This window comes from Peromyscus californicus, unplaced genomic scaffold (assembly GCF_007827085.1).
Source record: "Peromyscus californicus insignis strain IS unplaced genomic scaffold, ASM782708v3 Scaffold_19__1_contigs__length_69161282, whole genome shotgun sequence".
NCBI classification, from domain to species: Eukaryota; Metazoa; Chordata; class Mammalia; order Rodentia; family Cricetidae; genus Peromyscus; species Peromyscus californicus.
In genome coordinates this window covers 1,968,747-1,988,760 of record NW_026294491.1, presented here as the reverse complement: position 1 = coordinate 1,988,760, position 20,014 = coordinate 1,968,747, and the positions used below count along the sequence as shown (strand labels likewise).

The 20,014-nt window shown below is 51.9% G+C and overlaps 2 protein-coding genes across 2 annotated transcripts; one reads left to right on the top strand and one right to left on the bottom strand.

Annotated features, from left to right (window-relative positions):
• Positions 1-3,454: 3,454 nt before the first annotated feature.
• Positions 3,455-11,872, bottom strand: Mucl3 (mucin like 3). The gene is made up of 3 exons (XM_052743827.1): positions 9,811-11,872; positions 4,504-6,890; positions 3,455-4,094 (listed from the first exon to the last, which is right to left on the bottom strand). The coding sequence occupies exons 1-3, from the start codon at positions 9,965-9,967 to the stop codon at positions 3,948-3,950; spliced, it is 2,691 nt and encodes an 896-aa protein (XP_052599787.1). The 5' UTR covers positions 9,968-11,872; the 3' UTR covers positions 3,455-3,947.
• A 2,351-nt stretch (positions 11,873-14,223) lies between these two features.
• Sfta2 (surfactant associated 2) lies at positions 14,224-15,873 on the top strand. The gene is made up of 3 exons (XM_052743826.1): positions 14,224-15,327; positions 15,511-15,599; positions 15,732-15,873. The coding sequence occupies exons 1-3, from the start codon at positions 15,267-15,269 to the stop codon at positions 15,816-15,818; spliced, it is 237 nt and encodes a 78-aa protein (XP_052599786.1). The 5' UTR covers positions 14,224-15,266; the 3' UTR covers positions 15,819-15,873.
• Positions 15,874-20,014: the final 4,141 nt, after the last annotated feature.

Here is a 20,014-nt window from a genome sequence, read left to right as displayed (position 1 = left end):
CTTGTTGATACTGGTCCTTATTATATGGCCCTGTCTTTGGGAGAGGTGGTTGGTTAGTGGATGGACAGTCTGGTTGTCCTAGTTTGAATGAAATTGGCCCCCATAAGCTCTTAGGGAATGGCACTATTAGGAGATGTGACTTTGTTGGAGTAGGTATGGCCTTGTTGGAGGAAGTGTGTTACTGTGGAGGCAAGCTTTGAGGTCTCCTACTCTCAAGCTATGCCTAGTGACACAGTTCACTTCCTGTTGCCTGCAGATCAAGATGTAGAATTCTCAGCTCCATCTCCAGCACCATGTCTGCCGGCGTGCCCCCATGTCCCACCATGATGATAATGGACTAAGCCTCTGAAACTATAAGCCAGCCCCAATTAAATGAAATGTTTTCCTTTAAAAGAGTTGCTGTAGTCACGGTGTCTCTTCACAGTAACAGAAACCCTAACTAAGACACTGGTCCTTCTGATCTAAGGATGAGGAAGTTGATGATGCCGTCACAGGATATGCCCAGGCGAGAGGTATTCGGAGCTGTTGAGATTGTGTGTGGGGTCCCTGCCAGGATCCCGGAAACAGAAGCAGTGGTGCATATCAGGTTCTCTAGTTTCTGTGGAAGACACTGCCAATGTCCAGGGTCTCCAGTGGAAGTGGTCTCAGAGCTTGAATTGGAAGCCAAGGTGGTCACAGATCCTGCAGAAGAGGAATTGACAGTCTCAGAAGTGGGGGACCCTATGGTGGCCTCAAGAAGTATGCTGGAGACCCTCATTGGCACAGACATTGTGGCAGAAGATATGACAACCTCAGAGGTTGAAATGGAAGCTGTTGTGGTCTCAGAGAGTGTGGCGGAAGCAGGGTATGTGCAGACATTATCATGGAGATTGTGGGAGGCAAGGGCACTGTGACAGTGAGCAAGGTGATCACGGTGAGGATTGGGTTGTTTCAGAGGTCGAGGTGTGGCGGGAGGGTTGCCCAGGGTCTGTAGATGCACAGCACGGACAATGGGTATGTGTGCACTTGGATTGGCTATGGGAGAGAAATCCAGGCTGTCCACCTGTGATTGGGCAGAAACTGACCTAGTAGATCTCATGCTGGGACAAGGGAATCCAGAACCATGGCAGCTCTGTTCCCCAAAAGAAATCCAAGGTCCACCCACCATGGGGGGGGGGGCTCAGGAGAAGGCAGGGCTGCAGATTAATGAACTGGAGCCTAGGCTCTGGCCCCTGCCCTCTGGGTCTTGAGCACTCCAAGCTCCTGCAATGACCTTCAGGAGGCACAAGGACACAGGCATGCAGAAAAGGAGGTATTCCCTCCAGACCTGCTCAGGCATGCAGAAAAGGAGGTATTCCCTCCAGACCTGCTCATTAAGTAGTTATGCTTCATGTGGGCCCAATCCCAAGTTCATTAAAGGACTTCCCTGTGGGTTTCAGGGTAATAGTGAGGAGAGACATGAGCCCCAGGGGAACTGTACTTAGTTGGATGGTTACACTCTAGGGGGAACAGTTCCTATTTAATTATTATTATTAGTGTCTAGATTAGAAGAATTCAAGGTCGGGGCTAAGGTGTTTAGCATCCCTCCTTGGGCCACTCCACTCTGTGTGGACAGCTCTGCTGAGTCACATCTGCCCAGACAACTGGAAACCACACAACCTTCTTTTTTTCCAGGAGTCCCTGCCTGCCATAGGCTTCACCAGGGACCTGAGTCTGGGGTTCCTCTGGCCTCTGAGGTACACTTTTTCTGAAGCCCAGCTGCCATCTGCCCCTAGCAGAGCCTGTCCCCTGATGGGACATCCAGAGAGATTGTCCATCCAGAAGCAACCCAGATAGTTCAGGATCATCCACATTAGGGCCAGGATTACTGACCTTGAGGGACTTCCTAATATCTAGAAATGGGGAGAAGAAAAGTAGCAAATAGTGACCTTCGACCCTGCTGCCTGGTTAAGGTTGGAGTCTGGCTGGACGGCCTGTGGCACACTGAATGCCTTGTCAGCCACCCTTCTCCATGGTCAGTGGACATCAAGGCTATGTGGGTGATGGGCAGGTTCTGTGGGACGGTTTTGGCATCTTAACAGAGAGACATGCTGCTTATAAATATTGGTTTAATTACCCGGGTTATTTAATCTGCACAGCACTTCCTGTGATGACTCTTGTGGAAGTCTTTTAGTGTTCCTTCATTTTTGTCTCAGGCGGAACCTTGTCATATATGTCTTTATATTAACAGACTACCTATGAAGGATATTTAGAAATGCTGCTTATGGGGCTGCAGAGACGGCTCAACTGTTAAGAGCAAGCACTGCTCTTTCAGAGACCTGAGTTTGGTTCCCAACACCCACGCTGGGTGGTTCACAGCCACCTGTAACTCCATCACCAGGAGAATCTGATGCCCTCTTCTGGTCTCTGTGCGCAACTGCAATGTGCACACACACACACACACACACACACACACACACACACACACACACAAAATCGTTAAAAAAATAAAACCTTTCTTATCAATACTGAATTCCTCACCCCCCTCACTTTGTCACAGGTAGATAAATCCACAATGAGTTGGACTGAGCTTTTACCTGAACCCAGAAATGGCCATTTTAGAAACAATAGAAATTCTGTCTCCTCTCTCTGGCCCTTCAAAGAATTCCTGTTCTCACTCCAACCTCTCCTGCCCAGGGTCACCCATAAGGACATGGGACTCCAGGGACACGAGTCAGTTCTTCCACCTGAGATTCCACAGTCTGGAGTCTGTACCTTACAAATGCATTACTCTTTATTACAGAAACCCAGCGGAGGGCACCTGTCCTCTGTCTACTACCCCCCCGCCCCATCAGTACCAGGTAAAAGGACGGGATAAATTGGAAAGAAAAACCCAAAGCACACGGACATTAACTTGGTAAAAGACGGGTATCAGAGCATGGTGGGAGAGTGAGAGGGACGCGCCGGGGAGAAGACGGTGACGGCGAGAAGAACCTGGCACCGACGCGTGGTGAAAGATGCAGGAATACAGTTGCTGAGTGGGTGCACCACCAGGGAAGGCTGCTGATGAGGACGTGGGTAAGACTGCAGGCAAGCATAAGCCCCTCTGTGTGTACCACCCACAAACAGAAAATCCACCACAGACATCAGAATAACCAAGGGACTCACAAGGAAGAGGGGAGAGCCACGGGATGGAGGAGTTTTGTGGAGGAGTTTCTTTTGCAGGGTTGGGGTGTGTGTGTGTGTCTCCAGGCATTGGAGAGAATGGGAAAGAAAACACTTCAATCTTCCTTTATTCTTGAGCCCTTTTTCAATTAAAAAAAATAAGATCTAGTATCCTGGAAATTCAAAAGTGTGTGCACCTTAAGTAGGGGTGGACAGAATTACTATAAATCAGTTTTTAAAAAATAATTTATTTGTTTTTATGTACATTGGTGTTCTGCCTGCATGTATGTCTGTGTGAGGGTGTCAGATCCCCTGGAACAGGCATTACAGACCGTTGTCAGCTGCCATGTGGGTGCTAGGGCTTGAACCCAGGTCCTCTGGAAGAACAGCCAGTACTCCCAATCACTAAGCCATCTCTCCAGGCCCTATAAATCAGTTTTGAAATCTGAGATGCTTGCCTCCATTCCTCCTGCCCCCCAGGGTCTTATTTCACTCTTGGGGTGTTATCTTCTGAGGTGCCTCTCTCAGAATCCGCAGTCTTGTACTGGTCCTGCCCCTGTCCATAAAATGCCTTATTCTCACACCACCACTTTCTACGGAGAGCACTTGCATTATTCATTCTTCTCTTTCCTCCCAGTGCACACTGTCACCCTTACCACCTTGCTCGTCAACTAGTCAGTTAACAACGTGGCCGATAGGGCTTACAGCTCCAATCTCTCAGTTTTTGCTGCCCTTTCTAAGTCCAGGAAGTTGGAGTCATGAGTCTAATTCATCTTCCAGGAAAGGGGCGAAGCCTGGAAGAGCTGGGGATGCAGGTGTCAAGATCATGGAGGGGAAGGGATCTGGTTTGGTTTCAGATTCTGCTGCTCCATCAGGTAGACGGGGTAGGAATTGCGGCCCGCTCCGTCCTCAAAGTCAGCATCCTCTGAGTTCTGGGCCAGCACACGGCGTGTTCTCGATGCGCAGGCAACCTGAGACCACAGAGGAAGGAGTAAGATCACCGGCAGTCAACCACCCTTGGAGCTTTTCTCTCTGTTCCTGTACCTTTTGCTTGTCCAAGATTCTATCCAAGTCTTGGCCCATATTCCAGACCTGGATCCAATACAGAGTCCCAGATTTCACCCACACCCCCCTCTGCCCTATCCACCTTGTCCTTATATCCCCACCTTCACACCCAAGACTACAACCAACTCCCAAATTTTCTCTCACACACCACTTTCATCTCGGCCACAGCCTTCTCTTCCAACTGTTCACGTCTCACGGATTCGTGGTTTTTCTCCTGTTTTCACATTCCACTCCAGCTCATTTTTCTAACTCTGGCCCCTAATCTCTCCTCAACCTCTCTCTCTGTCCCCCCAACCCCAACCCCATTGCTCTTACCAAACAGATCAGGCCAACAGAAATCAGCAGGACAATCACGGCCAGGAGGATCACAACAACTATGGCCCACGCAGGGAATGAATTGCTCTCCTGCCTCGCCCCAGCAGCGTGGAGGTCTCCAGGTGAGCTGTGGCTGTTCTGCTGGAGGTGATGAGCTTCTGAAGTGATGAGTCCCAGGTCCGTTCTAGTTGTCACAGAGTCAATGAGTCCCTGATGTGTGGTCTCAGTTTTATGGAAATGGGAAGAGAGAGCAGTGGACTTGTCTTCTGTGGCCTTGACTGGAGGTCCCGTGGACACTAAAACTGCCACTGTTTTCTCTGAGTTTCCTGTAGTTTTTATAGTCTTAGTGGCCAGTGTGGTTTTCCTCCAGAATACTGTGGGACTTTCTGAGACTTTTGTGGCTTTCTGGGTGGTTGATGTGGCCTCTTCTGGGTGTTCTGTAGACTCTACTGAGACTTGTGTTGTCTTTTCATTGGCCGATGTGGTATCATGTTCTATAGGCATCACTTGAGGGCTTGAGGTCCTCTCATTGGCTGATATAGTCTCTCTTTCATATTGAGTGGGTGTTGCTTGGGATCTTGTGGTTTCCTTATTGGCCGATACACTCTCTCTTTCATAGTCTGTAAGCATCACTTGAGATTGTGTGGTCCTCTCATTGGCTGATGTGGTCTCTCTTTCATACTGAGTGGGTGTTGCTTGGGGTCTTGAGGTCCTCTCATTGTTTGATAGAGTCTCTCTTTCATACTGAGTGGGTGTTGCTTGGGGTCTTGGGGTCCTCTCATTGGCTGATGTGGTCTCTCTTTCATACTGAGTGGGTGTTGCTTGGGATCTTGTGGTCCTCTCATTGGCTGATCTGGTCTCTCTTTCATACTGAGTGGGTGTTGCTTGGGATCTTGTGGTCCTCTCATTGGTTGATAAGGTCTCTCTTTCATACTGAGTGGGTGTTGCTTGGGGTCTTGTGGTCCTCTCATTGGCTGATAGGGTCTCTCTTTCATACTGAGTGGGTGTTGCTTGGGGTCTTGTGGTCCTCTCATTGGCTGATAGGGTCTCTCTTTCATACTGAGTGGGTGTTGCTTGAGATCTTGTGGTCCTCTCATTGGTTGATAGGGTCTCTCTTTCATACTGAGTGGGTGTTGCTTGGGGTCTTGTGGTCCTCTCATTGGCTGATAGGGTCTCTCTTTCATACTGAGTGGGTGTTGCTTGGGATCTTGTGGTCCTCTCATTGGTTGATAAGGTCTCTCTTTCATACTGAGTGGGTGTTGCTTGGGGTCTTGTGGTCCTCTCATTGGCTGATAGGGTCTCTCTTTCATACTGAGTGGGTGTTGCTTGGGGTCTTGTGGTCCTCTCATTGGCTGATAGGGTCTCTCTTTCATACTGAGTGGGTGTTGCTTGGGGTCTTGTGGTCCTCTCATTGGCTGATAGGGTCTCTCTTTCATACTGAGTGGGTGTTGCTTGGGATCTTGTGGTCCTCTCATTGGTTGATAGGGTCTCTCTTTCATACTGAGTGGGTGTTGCTTGGGGTCTTGTGGTCCTCTCATTGGCTGATAGGGTCTCTCTTTCATACTGAGTGAGTGTTGCTTGGGGTCTTGTGGTCCTCTCATTAGTTGATATATTCTCTCCTTCATGCTCTGCCGGAGTCTCTTGGGATCTTGTGGTCCTCTCACTGGCCGATGTGGTCTCTTTGATGTGTTCTGTATGTTCTGTAGTCACTTGGACAGGCTTGTCTGAGGCAAATGGAGTCCTGTGACCTTCCTCTCCTGGTGTTGCTGGGGTCCTTGGAGTCCTGTATGAGGTCCTTGGGGCTTCTGAGGATTTTACTGAGGAAGATGTGGTTTCTCTGTGGAGCTCTGAGTCATGGGAAGGAGTTGTGGGTTTATGTGAGGTGGTCCTTAGCCTAGCGCTGGTGTCCGCAGGTCTGGATGGTGTACCCGAGTTCCTCGTTATTCTGGCTTTGCTTGTTGTAGACTTACACGTCGTTCTCCTCCTGGGTGCTGAGGTTGAATGACGTCCCTCTGATCCTTTCTCTGTGTTAGTGGATTTGGGGTCATCAGCTGAGCGTCCATTCCGGATCATTGGGTCTTTGCTTTGGTTGCTGGAGTTCTTTTCCAAAGCAGGAGTCATTTCATGATGAACAGTGGTGTTTTGGTAGTCAATGGCTTTGGAGTTGTCTAGAGGTTTATGAACTGGTTTGGCAAGGCGTACTTTGTTGCACTGATTTTTGGGCTTCTGGGTTGCTGTAGACTTGGGCAGGTCTGGAGGTCGTTGTCCTGGGTCCAGATCAGTGTGGGCAGAAGGAGCCCCGTGAGTAAGGCCTGGAGTAAGGGTGAGTAAATGATCAGGTGTTGAAGCTTCACCAGTCTTCTGAAGTTCGTGAAATGTGTTAGCACCTGTGGAGAGAGAGACAGATAAGAAACTTCCCTGAAATCTTGCCTGCCTCTGTACTAGGCATCCTTGGGGTGCACAGCTGTCTCCTCAGGAAGGTTCATTACAATACCACACTGTGGATCCCGTTCTCACCTCTAGCTACTGAACTTTGGCTCAGACTGTACCTTCAGCAAATCCATTCCTCAACTTTCCTCTCTGCCTTCTAGCATCTCTCCTGGTTCCTCTTTAGACCTAGTTGTCTCTCATTGGTTGATATGGTCTCTCCCTCATACCCCATGGGCATTGTTTGGACTCTTGTGGTCCTCCCACGGGCTGACCCATTCTCAGTCAAAACCGTCGTCGTTGGCTCCTCCAGTTACCTTTCGCTTGCTTGTGTGCCTGTCAACATCCACTTCCTACCACACCTTCCTAGAACTCCCTTTGCATGGAAGAGCTGAGAGGAAAAGGAATCCATATCAGAATCTTTCGGTAACATCCCAGTTCCATTCCAAATGTGACAATGGGAGAAACTGAGGCAAACTTCTGGCAGAGCTTTCCAGGTATAAAGGTTGTGAGAGGAAGGTAAGATGGAAGAGAATTGGAGAGGAAACAATCACCAATTCTGGTGATGAAGTTTGGGCTGAGTGGAGGGAGGCGGATGCAGTAGTTCAGCCCTTGTACCCACACTGGGCCCTGCTCTTTGCACACATGTCTGGGAATAGATGAGGGTGATTCTTTTGACAGAAAATGGTTTCTCCTGGAGGTCCTGACAGTGGTGAGCAAGGCAGCTGGATTCTGGGAGGGGTTCTGTTTAGGGACAGGGTGTGAAGGGAAACACCCCAGCAGTGGACAGATATGGGCCTCAGAATAGTCGTTTCCCATAACAGGCAACATCGTAAAAACTTACTGAATTGTCAGAGGAAACTGTTGAAAAGACTTTAGAATACTCACTGCCTTCCACTGTGCACGTTAAGAAATACGTCTGTAGATTTAATTTGTGACTTCCAAAGGTTGGAAGACCCGGGAGAGACATCTGCTGTGTTAGGTGACTTCCCAAGATGAACACACAGAAAGAAAATGTCTGGCCATCTAGTCTGGGGTGGGTATCAAATTTTTTAAGTTGTTTATTTTGCGGCAAGTTCTCACATAGTCCAGGCTGGACTTGAAGTTGCTAGGTAAACCAGGATGGCCTTGAACTTTTGATCCTCCTGCATCTACCTCCCTAGCTGTAATCCTAACAGCTGTGCAGTGCTGGATCCTTACGCAGGGCTTTGAGCATGCTTGGTAAGAGCTGTAACTACATCCCCAGCCCCTGTTCCCTCACCCCTGCCTGAGCTTCCCTGCTGTGATTTAATCTGGGTGCTGCCCTGTATTTCTTCCTCAGGCAGGCTCTGGAGTTCTGTGCCCTACCTGAGTCTGGGGACCAACAGGTCCTGTGGGCAGATGCTGGGCCACACCAGAACAGTCTAGGAGGCTTCACTCACCCCGAGTGATCTCTCTCTCCCCTGACTTCTCTGTTGTGCCCAGCCCTGGCCCAGCCTCCATCCCCGCCACTTGTCACCGTCCCACTCTGATGTGCTGTATACCCTCCAGCCTCTCTCGGCATCCTGCCCTGCCAAGCTCCCAGGGCCCTCCCTGACCACACCCATCACTACTGCCGCACCCTGTCTGTCCTGATGCAGATCTCCAGGTGACTGTAGTGAGCTTGCCCCCTGCGCCCCCTGCTGGTTTGTTCTGTTTGTGCAGCAGCTTGACACCAGGTGGAAGAAAGGCAGGTAGGTACCCTCACAGACAGGGAAGCTGGGGCCAGCTCTAGTGCTCTGCCGCAGGACCCTCTGGGTAGGAACATGGACATCAGCTCAGGAAGCCCACAGAGCACACTGTAGAAGTCTATCAGAGGCGCTGAAAGAGTCTCAGCTCCCACCGCTGCCATGGGACCCCAGCAAGACCCTGAGTTCAGGGCAGGAGCCCCCCCCCCCAGTTTTGCCCTAGTTGGGCCTATGGAAGAAGATGCTGCTTGCTATGCCCCAGAAGTACCCACCCCGAGATCTCCGGTCTGGGGTCTCATATCTGTTAGGGATGTGGGAGCTCTGCACTTTTGTCTACATGATAAAGACCCTCCTGTAGATGCTCAGGCCCCTCAAAGTGCCCCTGCAGTTGGCATCTCTATCCCCTGTCCCAGCACCTCCGTTAACTAACTGAACCGACCTAGCGATGCCACCTCCGCCCCTAGCATCTCTTGTACGAGGCAGACGTCCTTCTCCAAGCCTTGGGATGTTTTCCACCTCTCAAATGGGGACAGAACCTCACTGGGCTGCCACGAGGGTTAAATGAATAAATATGGGCGGAGCCTGGTGCAGAGTAGGCTGTACCCCAGCCGCTGGCACAGGCTGCCAGCATCCTTCCTGCTGTACCATTGGCAGCTGAGCTAAATGGCTGAGTCAAGTGGAGCAGCCAGGTCTGCACAGAACCTTCCGGAGCCCACTCTGTGCTCTTGCCTCACAAACGTCCCCCACCCCCAGCTGTAAGACTCCTCCACTGGAAGATGGATATCACTGACCCTCTGGGGGATATTAAGGAGATAGGGGGAGATGAAGTACCATGAGCATCCGTGGGTTCCTTACATGAAGTAAATGCTCAGTAATTGCCAGCTTCCTCCCCTGTTCCCCTAGAACTAAAATCCACACCATGTCTTTATGTAAGCATGAAGCTCTGGGCAGGTGTAGCAGCCCCTCAGACTGTCTCAAAAGAAATGGAGCAGAATCAAGATTCCTCTCCTGCACGTCATGAACACACTAGGCAACCCTTCCTGGCCATCCATGCCACACACCTTCATTCATTTCTGTGACTGGTCATCCAGCCCCATCAATATGAGAAATAGGACCTTCATGATTTCTGCCCCCCCATTTCCTGGTGACCCCTTTCCCTCTCTGAGCATCTTACCTGCCTTCCAAGAAGCTGGAAGGAAGAAGAGGCAGCAGAGGAAGCCAAACATGGAGCAGAAGCCGCTGGTCAGCTGAGCCATGTCAGAGCTGGGAGGCCGCTGAGGGACGATGGGCCGGGGTCCCTTCATCTTATAAGGGATCAGGTTTGACGTCATGGAGGCTGGGGCTACTCTGAACTAAGCCTTGAGTAAATGGAGCTGCCCCACCCACAGGGGTGCCCTGATAATGGGAGACCGCAGCTGTGTCATGGAGCTAGGTACCTGGGTCCCACCAAAGGGGTGGGATCTGGGGACAGGGAAAGGATCTGGGTGGGGTAGCCAACCTGCCTCCTTATCCAGCCCCTGCAGAAGGAATGACTTGTAAGGGGTGGCTGCAGGCTCTGAGCCAATGCTCATGTTCTAGAAGGATTGGACAGGGCTCTGGACAGGTCCAGGCTCTGGGAGGAGGCACACACTCACCCTCCTGTGTCTCTGGCGTCATCCAGCTCCACACCCCGTACTCACACATGGCCACACTTTCTGCCCTGGGTGGAGTGTCCCCAAGACCCAGGTGAAAGAGCAGAGAAGGGGCACCCTCACATGGACGGCCACTGCGCACAGACCGCTGCTTTCAGATTTGTAAGGTGATAGGACAGGCTGTGGGAATAGCTGAGGCAGGGACAGGGACAAGATAGGCAGGGTTGTCCAGCCAAGGGGGACACCTGTCCTTCCCATCCCTCCCCTACCACCCCAGTCCCGCAGCTTTCCCTACCCCTGCTCAGAAATGTGCGCCTCCTATTTCCGGAAGTTCCACCACCCCCACTTTCCCCTCAATGAAAGGTCTCAGTTGTGGGACTTGATGAGAAATCACCTCCACATCCCCTCTGAACCCTGCGCCTGAGGCTTCACTCATTCCTTACCTAAAGCAAGCATTAGCTTTGAGATCAGCTCCACTGGAGCTCTTGGGGAGAGGAGCCCCTACCCCTCCCTAAAGCTGGTTTATGTGAAGGCCCCCTACACTGCGGGCATCCTGGGGCAATGTTTGTGTCCCCACCACATCCATAGCCCTCGTCTCTGGGACAGTGCCCAACATGCAGGAGACAGTCATCATCAGTCCTTTGCCAGTGTCGGGCATGTGGCTCAGTGGAGAGTGCTTGCCTAACATGCGCCAGGCTGTGGGCTCATAACCCAGCCCCCCCCAAGAAATGTGAGTCCCCTGGTGGGTTGGAAGCGAGGCTGTGGCTCCCTGAGGGAACAGGGCGGCAGAGGGGATGGAGAGAGCTGAGATCCTCAGGGTAGGAGGCCTGGAGCTGGGGCAGCTGGGGCTCATGGGGACTAGTGGTTTGGCATGACCAGTGCCTACGCCCTTAGGCAGGGCTAGACAAGAAGGAAAGAGGAGGAGAGGCGGCCAACTGCCCATCAGCTCAATTAATGGGAGATTAATGAGCCTCTGTAGTTGTGACTAAGACTGACGGCTCAGAACAGTACAGCCTGCAGGATAAAGAAACTGAGGCAGAGACGGGCCTTTCCTTGTGGCTCCATCTGGACTCGAGAGCAGCTGACAACCTCCTTCCCCACAGTCTTCTATACCAGCCTTCCTCTGGGTCCCGAACCCCAAACGCTGGTTCCCTGTGGGAAGGGCCCATTTTGCCGCCCGCAGCGGGGGTATGTGACAATTCCAGTACCTATCCTTGTCATAGAGTGCGATGCATGCTGCTGGTATCTAGCAGGAGGAGGCTAGAGATGCTGCTGGCCATTTGTATGTCTTGAAACACCTTCCAGATTGAAGAACCATCCAGCCTGATGTGTCAACAGTGCCAAGGGTAAGGATTTGTTTTGGAATAAGCTTCAACCGCCTGCTTGTGAACAAACATCCTCCGCCCACCTTTGGTCACAACTCACAGAAGATCCAGGTGTCTAGAGAAGAGGAACTTGGCATAAAGAGCCTCTCGGTTTTTTAAGTAATTCATCACCCGCCATTCTTTAAGTTTGTTTTATTATACGTGCATGGGTGCTTTGCCCGCATGTGCGTCTGTGAACCACTTGTGTGCAGTGCCCATGGGGGCCAGAATAGAGAGTTGGAGCCCCTGGAACTGGAGTTACAGACAGTTGTGAGCCATCATGTGGGTGCTGGGAATTGAACCCTAGTCCTTCGGGAGAGCAACCAGTGTTCTCAACCTTCCCAGCCCTATACTCTCAATTAAAAAATTTTTTTTTGTTTTACTTGGCTTAATATTCTCTCTCTCTCTCTCTCTCTCTCTCTCTCTCTCTCTCTCTCTCTCTCTCTCTCTGTGTGTGTGTGTGTGTGTGTGTGTGTGTGTGTGTGTGTGTGTATGTGTGTATTTTGCTTTAAGACAAGGTGTCCTGTAATTTGCTATGTAGTTGAGGATGACCTTGAACTCATGATCTTTCCTCTTCCACCTCCCATGTGCTAGGATTACAGGCATGGACCATCATGCCTGGCTATTAAATTGTTTTGTTTTTTTGAGACAAGGTCATGGTATCTTGTCTTGGTTGACCTGGAACTCATTATGAAGACCCGGTTAGCCCCCAGATGGTGGCTATCCTTTTACCTCTGCCGCTTGGGTGCTCAGGTTACAGGAAGAAACTACCATGCCTGGCCCAAGATGACATCTTACAGTCACAAGAAGTAACTTTGTCTGAGTTGGACACAGAGGAGCCGGTCACATGGTGGCCGAGCATCTCTGGGCATGTTAAACATCTCACCTGTGAAAACTGAAGAGGTCAGCAATGCCATCCTGTTTTTTCCAGATGAGGGCAAAAGAGCCTGGTACCAGGAACTGAGGTACCCAAGCTGCACCTGGTGAACAGAAGAGACCTGGGGAGCAGCAGAGACCTGGGGAGTAGCAGAGACCAGACCTTGATCAGGGTCTGTTTAGCCTCAAAGCCCACAGTACCTGGGAGACCAGTGGAGGGAGACTGTGGTCATTACCCTTCTGGAGTGGTCCAAGGGGCATCACAGAGAAGGTAGGGCATCCCCACCCGCCTTGAAAGTTGGGTGGGGGGACCTGGGTGGTCAGTGCCCAGCAAAGGGAAGGGTCTCCCTCAGTGGGAGAGTGTCGTGGGCTAAAGAGCTTGTCTGACATCTGGGGAAGAAGGGATTTGGATGGGAAGAAGGGGTGGGGGTAAAGGATCTAAAGGATACACTCTATGACAGGATAGAGATGGTCCTGCCCTAGCCAAGGGCATCTTCTGATCATGCGTCATCATCCCCCTGCCCCACTGCCTCGTGTTGCAGACTGAACCCAGGGCCGAGCCTCATATTTGCTGGGCAAAGCACTCTACGGCTGAGCTAAATGCCCAACTCCTGTTTTTTGTTTCTTTTTCTGATTCATATAGTTTTGTTTTGTCTGTTGCAGCTCGCTGAGCTGGCTGGGCCAGAAAGAATGACCATTGTCTCCCTCTTGGTCGATAATAATAGCCACTGCTAAGGTTGCACCCAAGTCGTCGTACGAGGTCAGAGACGGGGGTCGAAGGAGTTTGGGATCCGTCCCTGTGATGCCAGGCAGGGCTGCAGCTGCTGCCTGAATAACCTGAGACATGTCATCTGGGTCAACATCTCCCCACGAGGCCCGCCGCCACCACCACCGCTTCAGCTGCTGCCGGGGCAACTGTCCTGGCTGCATTGCCGCGGCATCGACCTTTGCTGCTGAAGGTGAGAGATGCGGGAGGTGGTCCTTAAGGATTGCAGGGATTTTCCAAGTCTTCCTCTGCTCACCCCAGGACAGTCTGGGGTATAGATAAAAAGAGCCAAATGCAAACCCTGGGGCCAGAGCAGAGAACTGTCCCCACAGTGCAGAGATTCTGTGGCCAACAGCTGCCCGCGCCTGTGTGCACACCGCTCCTCATATCTTCAAATGGCCCCACTTCCGTGGTATTCCCCTTCCCTTTGGGAATTTCTGTATCAAACCGGGCCTCAAGGGCCAGGTGGTGGAGTTGGTAGCACTGAGATTGGGGAGCCAGGACACCAGCAAAATGGGCCCTGAGCCTTCCTTCTGTGCATGAGGAAAACATGGTTGGAAAAGTTGAGTCCCCTCCCGCAACATGGGAGTGGAGGCTGTGTCAGGGTGAGAATCCCATCCGCCCACTCCGTGACTGACAGTTCACTTCCCACTACTCTGTGGGTCAGGAAGCCCCCAACCCCAAGAAGCCGTCTGTTGAAAGGGGTCCCAGTGAGGGTGAATGGGACACAGGAGCCTGGGAAGGAGCCACACTGGGAGAGGATATAGGAATGGCCAAAGAGGGAGAAGATCTCAGCCATTTCGGCCCCACCCCTCAAGAGCATTGCTGGCTGGCAGCCTGATGGTGGCAATGTAAGGGGTCACAGCTGCACCCCAAACTCATCTCCCTCAGAACTGGCAAGTCTGTGTGAAATGAAAAATGGGTAGGATGTCCCGATCGGGGGCCCGGGCTCCAGCTACCCAGCTCTTGGCTCATGCCTCCTGTGACAGTCCAGGTCCTCAGTGTTCTTTGCTGAGCAGGAGCAGCAGTGATTAGCAGGAGAGCTGTTTGCTCAGCACTGTTAGTGCTTCACATGTATGACTCATGTGATACCCCAGTACCTCCTTGAGGTAGAGGTTATCACTCCCATTTCACCCACGGCTCAGCTACCTCTGTGAAGTGTGTGCCCACATCACCAGGTTGCGGTGGTGGTCAGCGCCTACCGCACATCGGTACCATTTGAGAATTACAATTCAGCTCATTGGTAAAGTGTTTGCCATGCAAGCATGGGGTCTTACGTCCTATCTCCAACATCCACATAGAAAGTCCGGCAGAGGGACTGGAGCGATGGCTCGGGGGTCAAGAGCTCTTGTTGCTCTTCCAAAGGACCTGGGTTCAATTCCCAGCACCCATATGGTAGCTCTGAGCCGTCTGTAGCTCTGGTTCCAGGAGATCTGATACCTTCTTCTGGCCTCTGTGAGCACTGCACACATGTGGTGCTCATGCATACATGCAGGCAAAACACTCACATAAAATAAAAAGAAAATCTCAAAGCTGGAAGCTCCCCTCTGTCCAGATTTCCCACCTGGAAATCCACTGAGGCTGGGATGTTAAGACGCCTCTTGGCCATGACGAAGTGAGGCCTCACCCACCCCTCCTTTCACATTCCAGAGCCCTTCTCTGGCAGGAATGACAGCTAAGAGCAGTTAATCATTAATTCTTCACGAACCACTGAAGGACCCAGGCTTAGGTGGGGCCCGACACCTGCAGGAGGGCCCCCCCTTTGTCCCCACCTCTCTCTCCTCGGAGGTCTGAAGCAAATAATGGGGGGGGTACCCTCCACATTACCCAGGAGCCAGTGAGTGGCCCTCTCCAGGGTCATGGGAACCACTCTGAGAGAACTGGAAAATCCAGTTGCCATGTCTTGGTGCCCCCAACACCAGTGCTGAGGGCCCAGGGTCAAGAGAAGCCGCTTCCACATCTCTCCTGCCATCAGAGAAGTGAGGGAGCCACAATGGGGTCTTCGAGGCCCCTCTTCCTCCTTCTGACCCTCCTCAGCAGCACATGTGCAACAGGTGAGGGCTGGAGGGTGGACAGGGGGGAGAAGGGAGGGGAGTCCTTGGTACTGAGTCCCTGATCTGAGAGTAGATGGGACAGCCCTGGAGGAAAGGGAGTCTGGTGGGAATGTGGGACACGCCCCCCTGGGAGGTAACATGACCCTGACTACAGTGTCCTGAGACACATTTTTGGGTTCCCAGGGCCAAAGGTGACTTTGAAAGTAAAGCTGACGGAGGCTTTCCAGGCCAAGGCCTCCCAGGACTCCAGCTTTCTGGACATGCTCCAAAAGGTAGTCCTTAGGAAGGGGATAGTGGTGCTGTGTGCTTCTCTGAGTCCCTGAGGGTCTCTGCTCGGGCTGGCTGAGTCAAGCGGGGAGGGGGTACCATCTACACCTCATCCTCTACTCATTTTTGTTCCCCAGATCTGCCTCCTCCTCCACCTCCCATCAGGGACCAACATGACCCTCCATCACAAAGGGCCACCGCACCATCTAGCCTGCAGAACCTGAGGCAGCGAAGCCTGTGTGGGCCTCCAGCATTCAGCTTTGGGGGGTGGGCATTGGGAGTGAGCATGCTAATGAACATGTGGAATCTAATGATTGCCTTGGTGTGTTCAGTGGGTCTGTGAGCACCGGGCAGACAGGAAAAGTGAGCTGCATGCCAGGGTCTCTGACTGAAACTCCTGTTCACTGATCAGAGGTGCCAACTGACTCTCCCTGTACACCACAGAAGCCTGGAATATGAGGAGTGAGGTAACTTCTTTCGCACGCACGCATGCACGCCCCTCCAGCTGAGCTCTCTTCAGAACACCTATCCTGCCGTAGTCTTCTTTGTCCCTGGCTTTTCCATGTGATGCCTGTGGCAATCCTGAATGCTCTGCAGGCCTAGAGAGGGTCGTTCTCCTGCGGTCCAACAGCAGCCAAGAAACCAGGCACCATACAGATGTCTTAGTTCAAGCAGGACTTGAATTGCAGCCCCTTGTCCTCAACTTTGGGGCTGTTGGCCCAGGAACCCCAAGAATGTGGACAGAACATCTCAGGACATAGCCCATTGGTCCAGGGTCCTGTGTGGCCTGCATGGCTGGTCAGGCTGGAAAGCAGAATACAGGGGGCTCGGAGAGAAGTGAGGGGTGCCGCTGAGAAGTCACCAGCAAATCCCAGCACTGAGGAGAGGCAGGTTCGTTAGAGGAGTGAGTGACACCTGACATCTGGACCTGTGATCACAGGTGTCCTAGAAGAAGGGTCGGTCCTCTCCAAGCTTCTATTCACCCACAAGATGGGGAGGCAATGCCTGCATCCTAGGCCTCTTCTGAGAACAATGTAGGTAAACTCTGGAGGGATGTACCCCAGAGCCTGTCATATGGTAGCTGGGCACACTTGGGACAGACTGATGCCAGAGTAGGAACCCAGCCTTAACAGTTCAGTTCCTCTTGGGGATCTAGAGTCCTCTTCCTATTTTTACCAGACTCCCTCAAGATAATCTTGAGCTGGGCTTAGTAGCACACACCTTTGATCTCAGCACTTGGGAGGCAGAGGCAGTCGGATCTCTTGAGTTTGAGTCCAGCCTGGTCTACAGAGCGAGTCTCAGGACAGCCAGGGCTACACAATGGAACTCTGTCTCAAAAACAAACCAATTATCTTGGCTTCTCACTGACTAAATCTTGTAGCCTAGACCTGACTGACCCCTTGGGAGTGTTGAGATGGCGGCTACTGTCCTTCCCAGTCCCCACCCAGGCCACCATCATCCCATGGAAGAGCTGACTCCTGCGGAAGTGCTAGAAACTCCAGAGAGAACATCTCTGAAGACGAGGAAACACTGTGAGAAGGAAGCAGAGCAGACATTTTGCCTTGCCTCTTTTTCCTTTCTAACTGTCCTGGAACATGTAGCATCAAGGAGAGGTAACCCACAGGAACCCAGTGGACCCCAGTGTTCTGTGACTTGCCCTTGGAACTGCACCAGCTGGGAGGTGGCCCCCATGGGTCAGGCATGGGGACTTCAGATGACCTGGGACTGAGGCTTGAGGAGCGGACAGAAATCTATTCACATGCCCAGCTCCTAGAGCTCAAGACCTGTGGTCATCAGAGTGCAGCTTCCAGGTTCTTTTCCTAGAGCAGTACAAAGGAGATAATGCTTTGGGGTTCACCTTAGCTGTGAGGGGGAGTTGGAGACACATAAGTAGACAAGAAAAATGAAAACAGTCTCCCTGAGATGGGGGATTCTTGTTCCCAGAAGATATTTCAAGGAGAAATGGCAGGAAGGCATGGGGGTGGGGTTTCTAAATAGGGCCAGTAGGTAAAAGGGGGTGGACCCAGGGGCCCTATATAATACCCAAGCCAGCTTCCTGTTAGCAGATGAACATCTTTGGCACCGGTACTTTTGTGGTTCTGCAGCATGGTCTTTGTGTCTTTCCCTGATGTTCATCTCTAGGGGACACTCAGCAGCCCCTACATGACTAGCAGCATCCCACTACATTTTATGGGGCATCTTGTCCAGGATTTGAGAAGCCTTCTATTCAAGGTAGTATACTTGACTGAAAATTGCCAGGACTTGGAAGTAGCACACTCATCTAGCACTCCAAGGGCCCCTTCAGAGCAAGGGGACACCCTGACTAAGACTAGCTGATGGGAACCCCAGTCAGTCCCACCTCCATCAGGAGTAAGGAGTCGGCCGCTTTGAGTTCTGTTGCCAGAATGAGATTTCTCTCTTGAGAACCAGGGTGGCGGCTTAAGCCACCACTCCCAAGCAGAGACAGAACAAACCAGACCCCACGGCACTGGGGAGGAAGGGTTGGAGAGGGCAGGCTCCCCACTCAGCACACCTGAGAAAGGGCCATGGTGCAGGTGTTAGCTTCCTCATCTGCCCGGCTCTCAGGCCCTTGAGCTAAGTGTAGGCACCTGGGGGTGGGCTGTGTGGGGGCAGGGAAGGCTTGCTCAGCTTTATCTGTGCGTGCGTGCGTGCGTGCGTGCGTGCGTGTGCGTGCCTGCCCTGTGCCCCGCAGAAGTCAGAGGCATCAGCTGGAGTTACAGGCAGTTGTGAGCCGTCTGACCTGGCTGCTAGGTATGAAACTTGGGTTCTCTGTAGAGCTGAGCCACCTCTCCAGCCCCTCTCTACCGCTTCCTACACTGTTGTAGGAAAATCCAAAAGCAGTCTTGAAGTTTTCTGACGTAAAGCGATGGCAAACTTGCTTTGAGTTGGAAGTGCCTGAAAGTCAGGTGGAGGCAGCGACAGGTGAGCAGGTTGGGGGTTCCGTAGGGGTTGGAAGTCTTTGTTGGATGCTGGTACCCTGAGGGCCTTCTGCTGTTTGCTCAGAACCCACATGGCTACTGCTGAGGTAAGAGGACAAATGGCCTCTCCACCCATACCTGTCCTCTAAACCAGGAACTCCCCACTCCGGGCACCACCCCCAGCCCCATTGTGTGTGAGGAGCTCTCCCCCTGGCCTTGCTGGGACACTGAGCTTCGAGGGTCTGAAGGGGAAGGAAATGGAGGAAGAACAGGCTGTAGGACTGTGGGTGGGGCTCAAGGGTTGAAGCTTGCCTAGACATGCACAAGGCCCTGGGTTCTGTCCCCAGCAGATCAGGGTCAGATTCTGGCCAAGCCCCTGGCAGTAACTGCTAAGCTCAGCCTGCGGGGGGCAGCCTGGAGTTGAGGGTTCCACAGGGTCTTCCCACCAGCTCTTTCTGCCCCGCATCTCCAGGCTTTTCTCTATTTTTTTTTTTCCTCTTTTTTGCCTGTTTCTGCCCCGTCACACCCTGGGCACTCTTCTGTTTTTAATTTCCAGTTGCTATGACATAGAGGAGAAAAGAGTGTTCTGCATTCTCTAGATCACGGGTGCTGAGCTTGCTTACAGGTTATAAACTTGAGGGGAAAAGGTTAAATGGAATGTTTATCCCAGCTTTGTTTTGAGTGGTGGTTTGTAAATAGGCAATTCATTAATCTGAATAAGCTCCACCTTCCTCTTTTGGTCCTACTGAGAAAGGAGAGGATACAGGTACCCATACCAGGTCAGCAAAATCTCAAGAGGATGCTCTGGAGAGGGAGATAGGACTGGAAGATGTTCCAGTGTCTCTTGTCTACAAGAGTCTTGTCATCGGCAGAGGCTCCCATAGACTGTCCTTACTGGGATCTCTGATCATGGGTCTAAGCAAGGAACACCTGGTATTTCCCTATGCACAGACCTGACCTCAATATAAACTGGAGGATTTTTTTTTTTTTAATGGCCCCTAGCAGGAAATATCGGTATATAAAAACCAACGAGAGAGAATTTCTGTGGCGGTGAGTAGATCCTGGCATGGGTGAGAACTAGTGGGCCCAGTCCCTTGCTGGTGAAGTCTGACACATTGCTGCAGATTCGCTAGGTGTTGTCAATAAAGGAGGCGCTTTCAGGGCAGCCCCCAGAAGCAACAGGGGCACAGCTGGTGTAGCAGGGATGGCCTGCTCCTACAGGGTCGGGAGAATGAGTGGTTAGTGCTGGGACTCTGAGCACCCATAGTCATTTTCTTTCTAGGTTCCAGTTTCCAGCGGTTAGAAGGGAATGCAGCTTCTAGTCTGACTACCCTGTTCAGCATGGCTTTTCCACTTCAGATACGTAATCCCTTGGCTGGCCTCTGGCCTGGTCACTATGGTCAGGGCAGCTCTGGAGGAAATTACTATCCTAGTGGTCAAGAATGTCCTTTCAGTGTCCATGGTTGTACCATGGACTCTTC

What these genes read in the sequence shown, in the direction of transcription:
- Mucl3 (XM_052743827.1), bottom strand. Translation starts at nt 9,967, where the DNA reads ATGACGTCAAACCTGATCCCTTATAAGATGAAGGGACCCCGGCCCATC. An exon ending in TCCAGCTTCTTGGAAGGCAG is followed by an intron (nt 6,891 to 9,810) that starts GTAAGATGCTCA and finishes CTCTCTCCACAG; the next exon opens with GTGCTAACACATTTCACGAA. An exon ending in CTGTTGGCCTGATCTGTTTG is followed by an intron (nt 4,095 to 4,503) that starts GTAAGAGCAATG and finishes CTGTGGTCTCAG; the next exon opens with GTTGCCTGCGCATCGAGAAC.
- Sfta2 (XM_052743826.1), top strand. Translation starts at nt 15,267, where the DNA reads ATGGGGTCTTCGAGGCCCCTCTTCCTCCTTCTGACCCTCCTCAGCAGC. An exon ending in CAGCAGCACATGTGCAACAG is followed by an intron (nt 15,328 to 15,510) that starts GTGAGGGCTGGA and finishes TTGGGTTCCCAG; the next exon opens with GGCCAAAGGTGACTTTGAAA. An exon ending in TTCTGGACATGCTCCAAAAG is followed by an intron (nt 15,600 to 15,731) that starts GTAGTCCTTAGG and finishes TTTGTTCCCCAG; the next exon opens with ATCTGCCTCCTCCTCCACCT.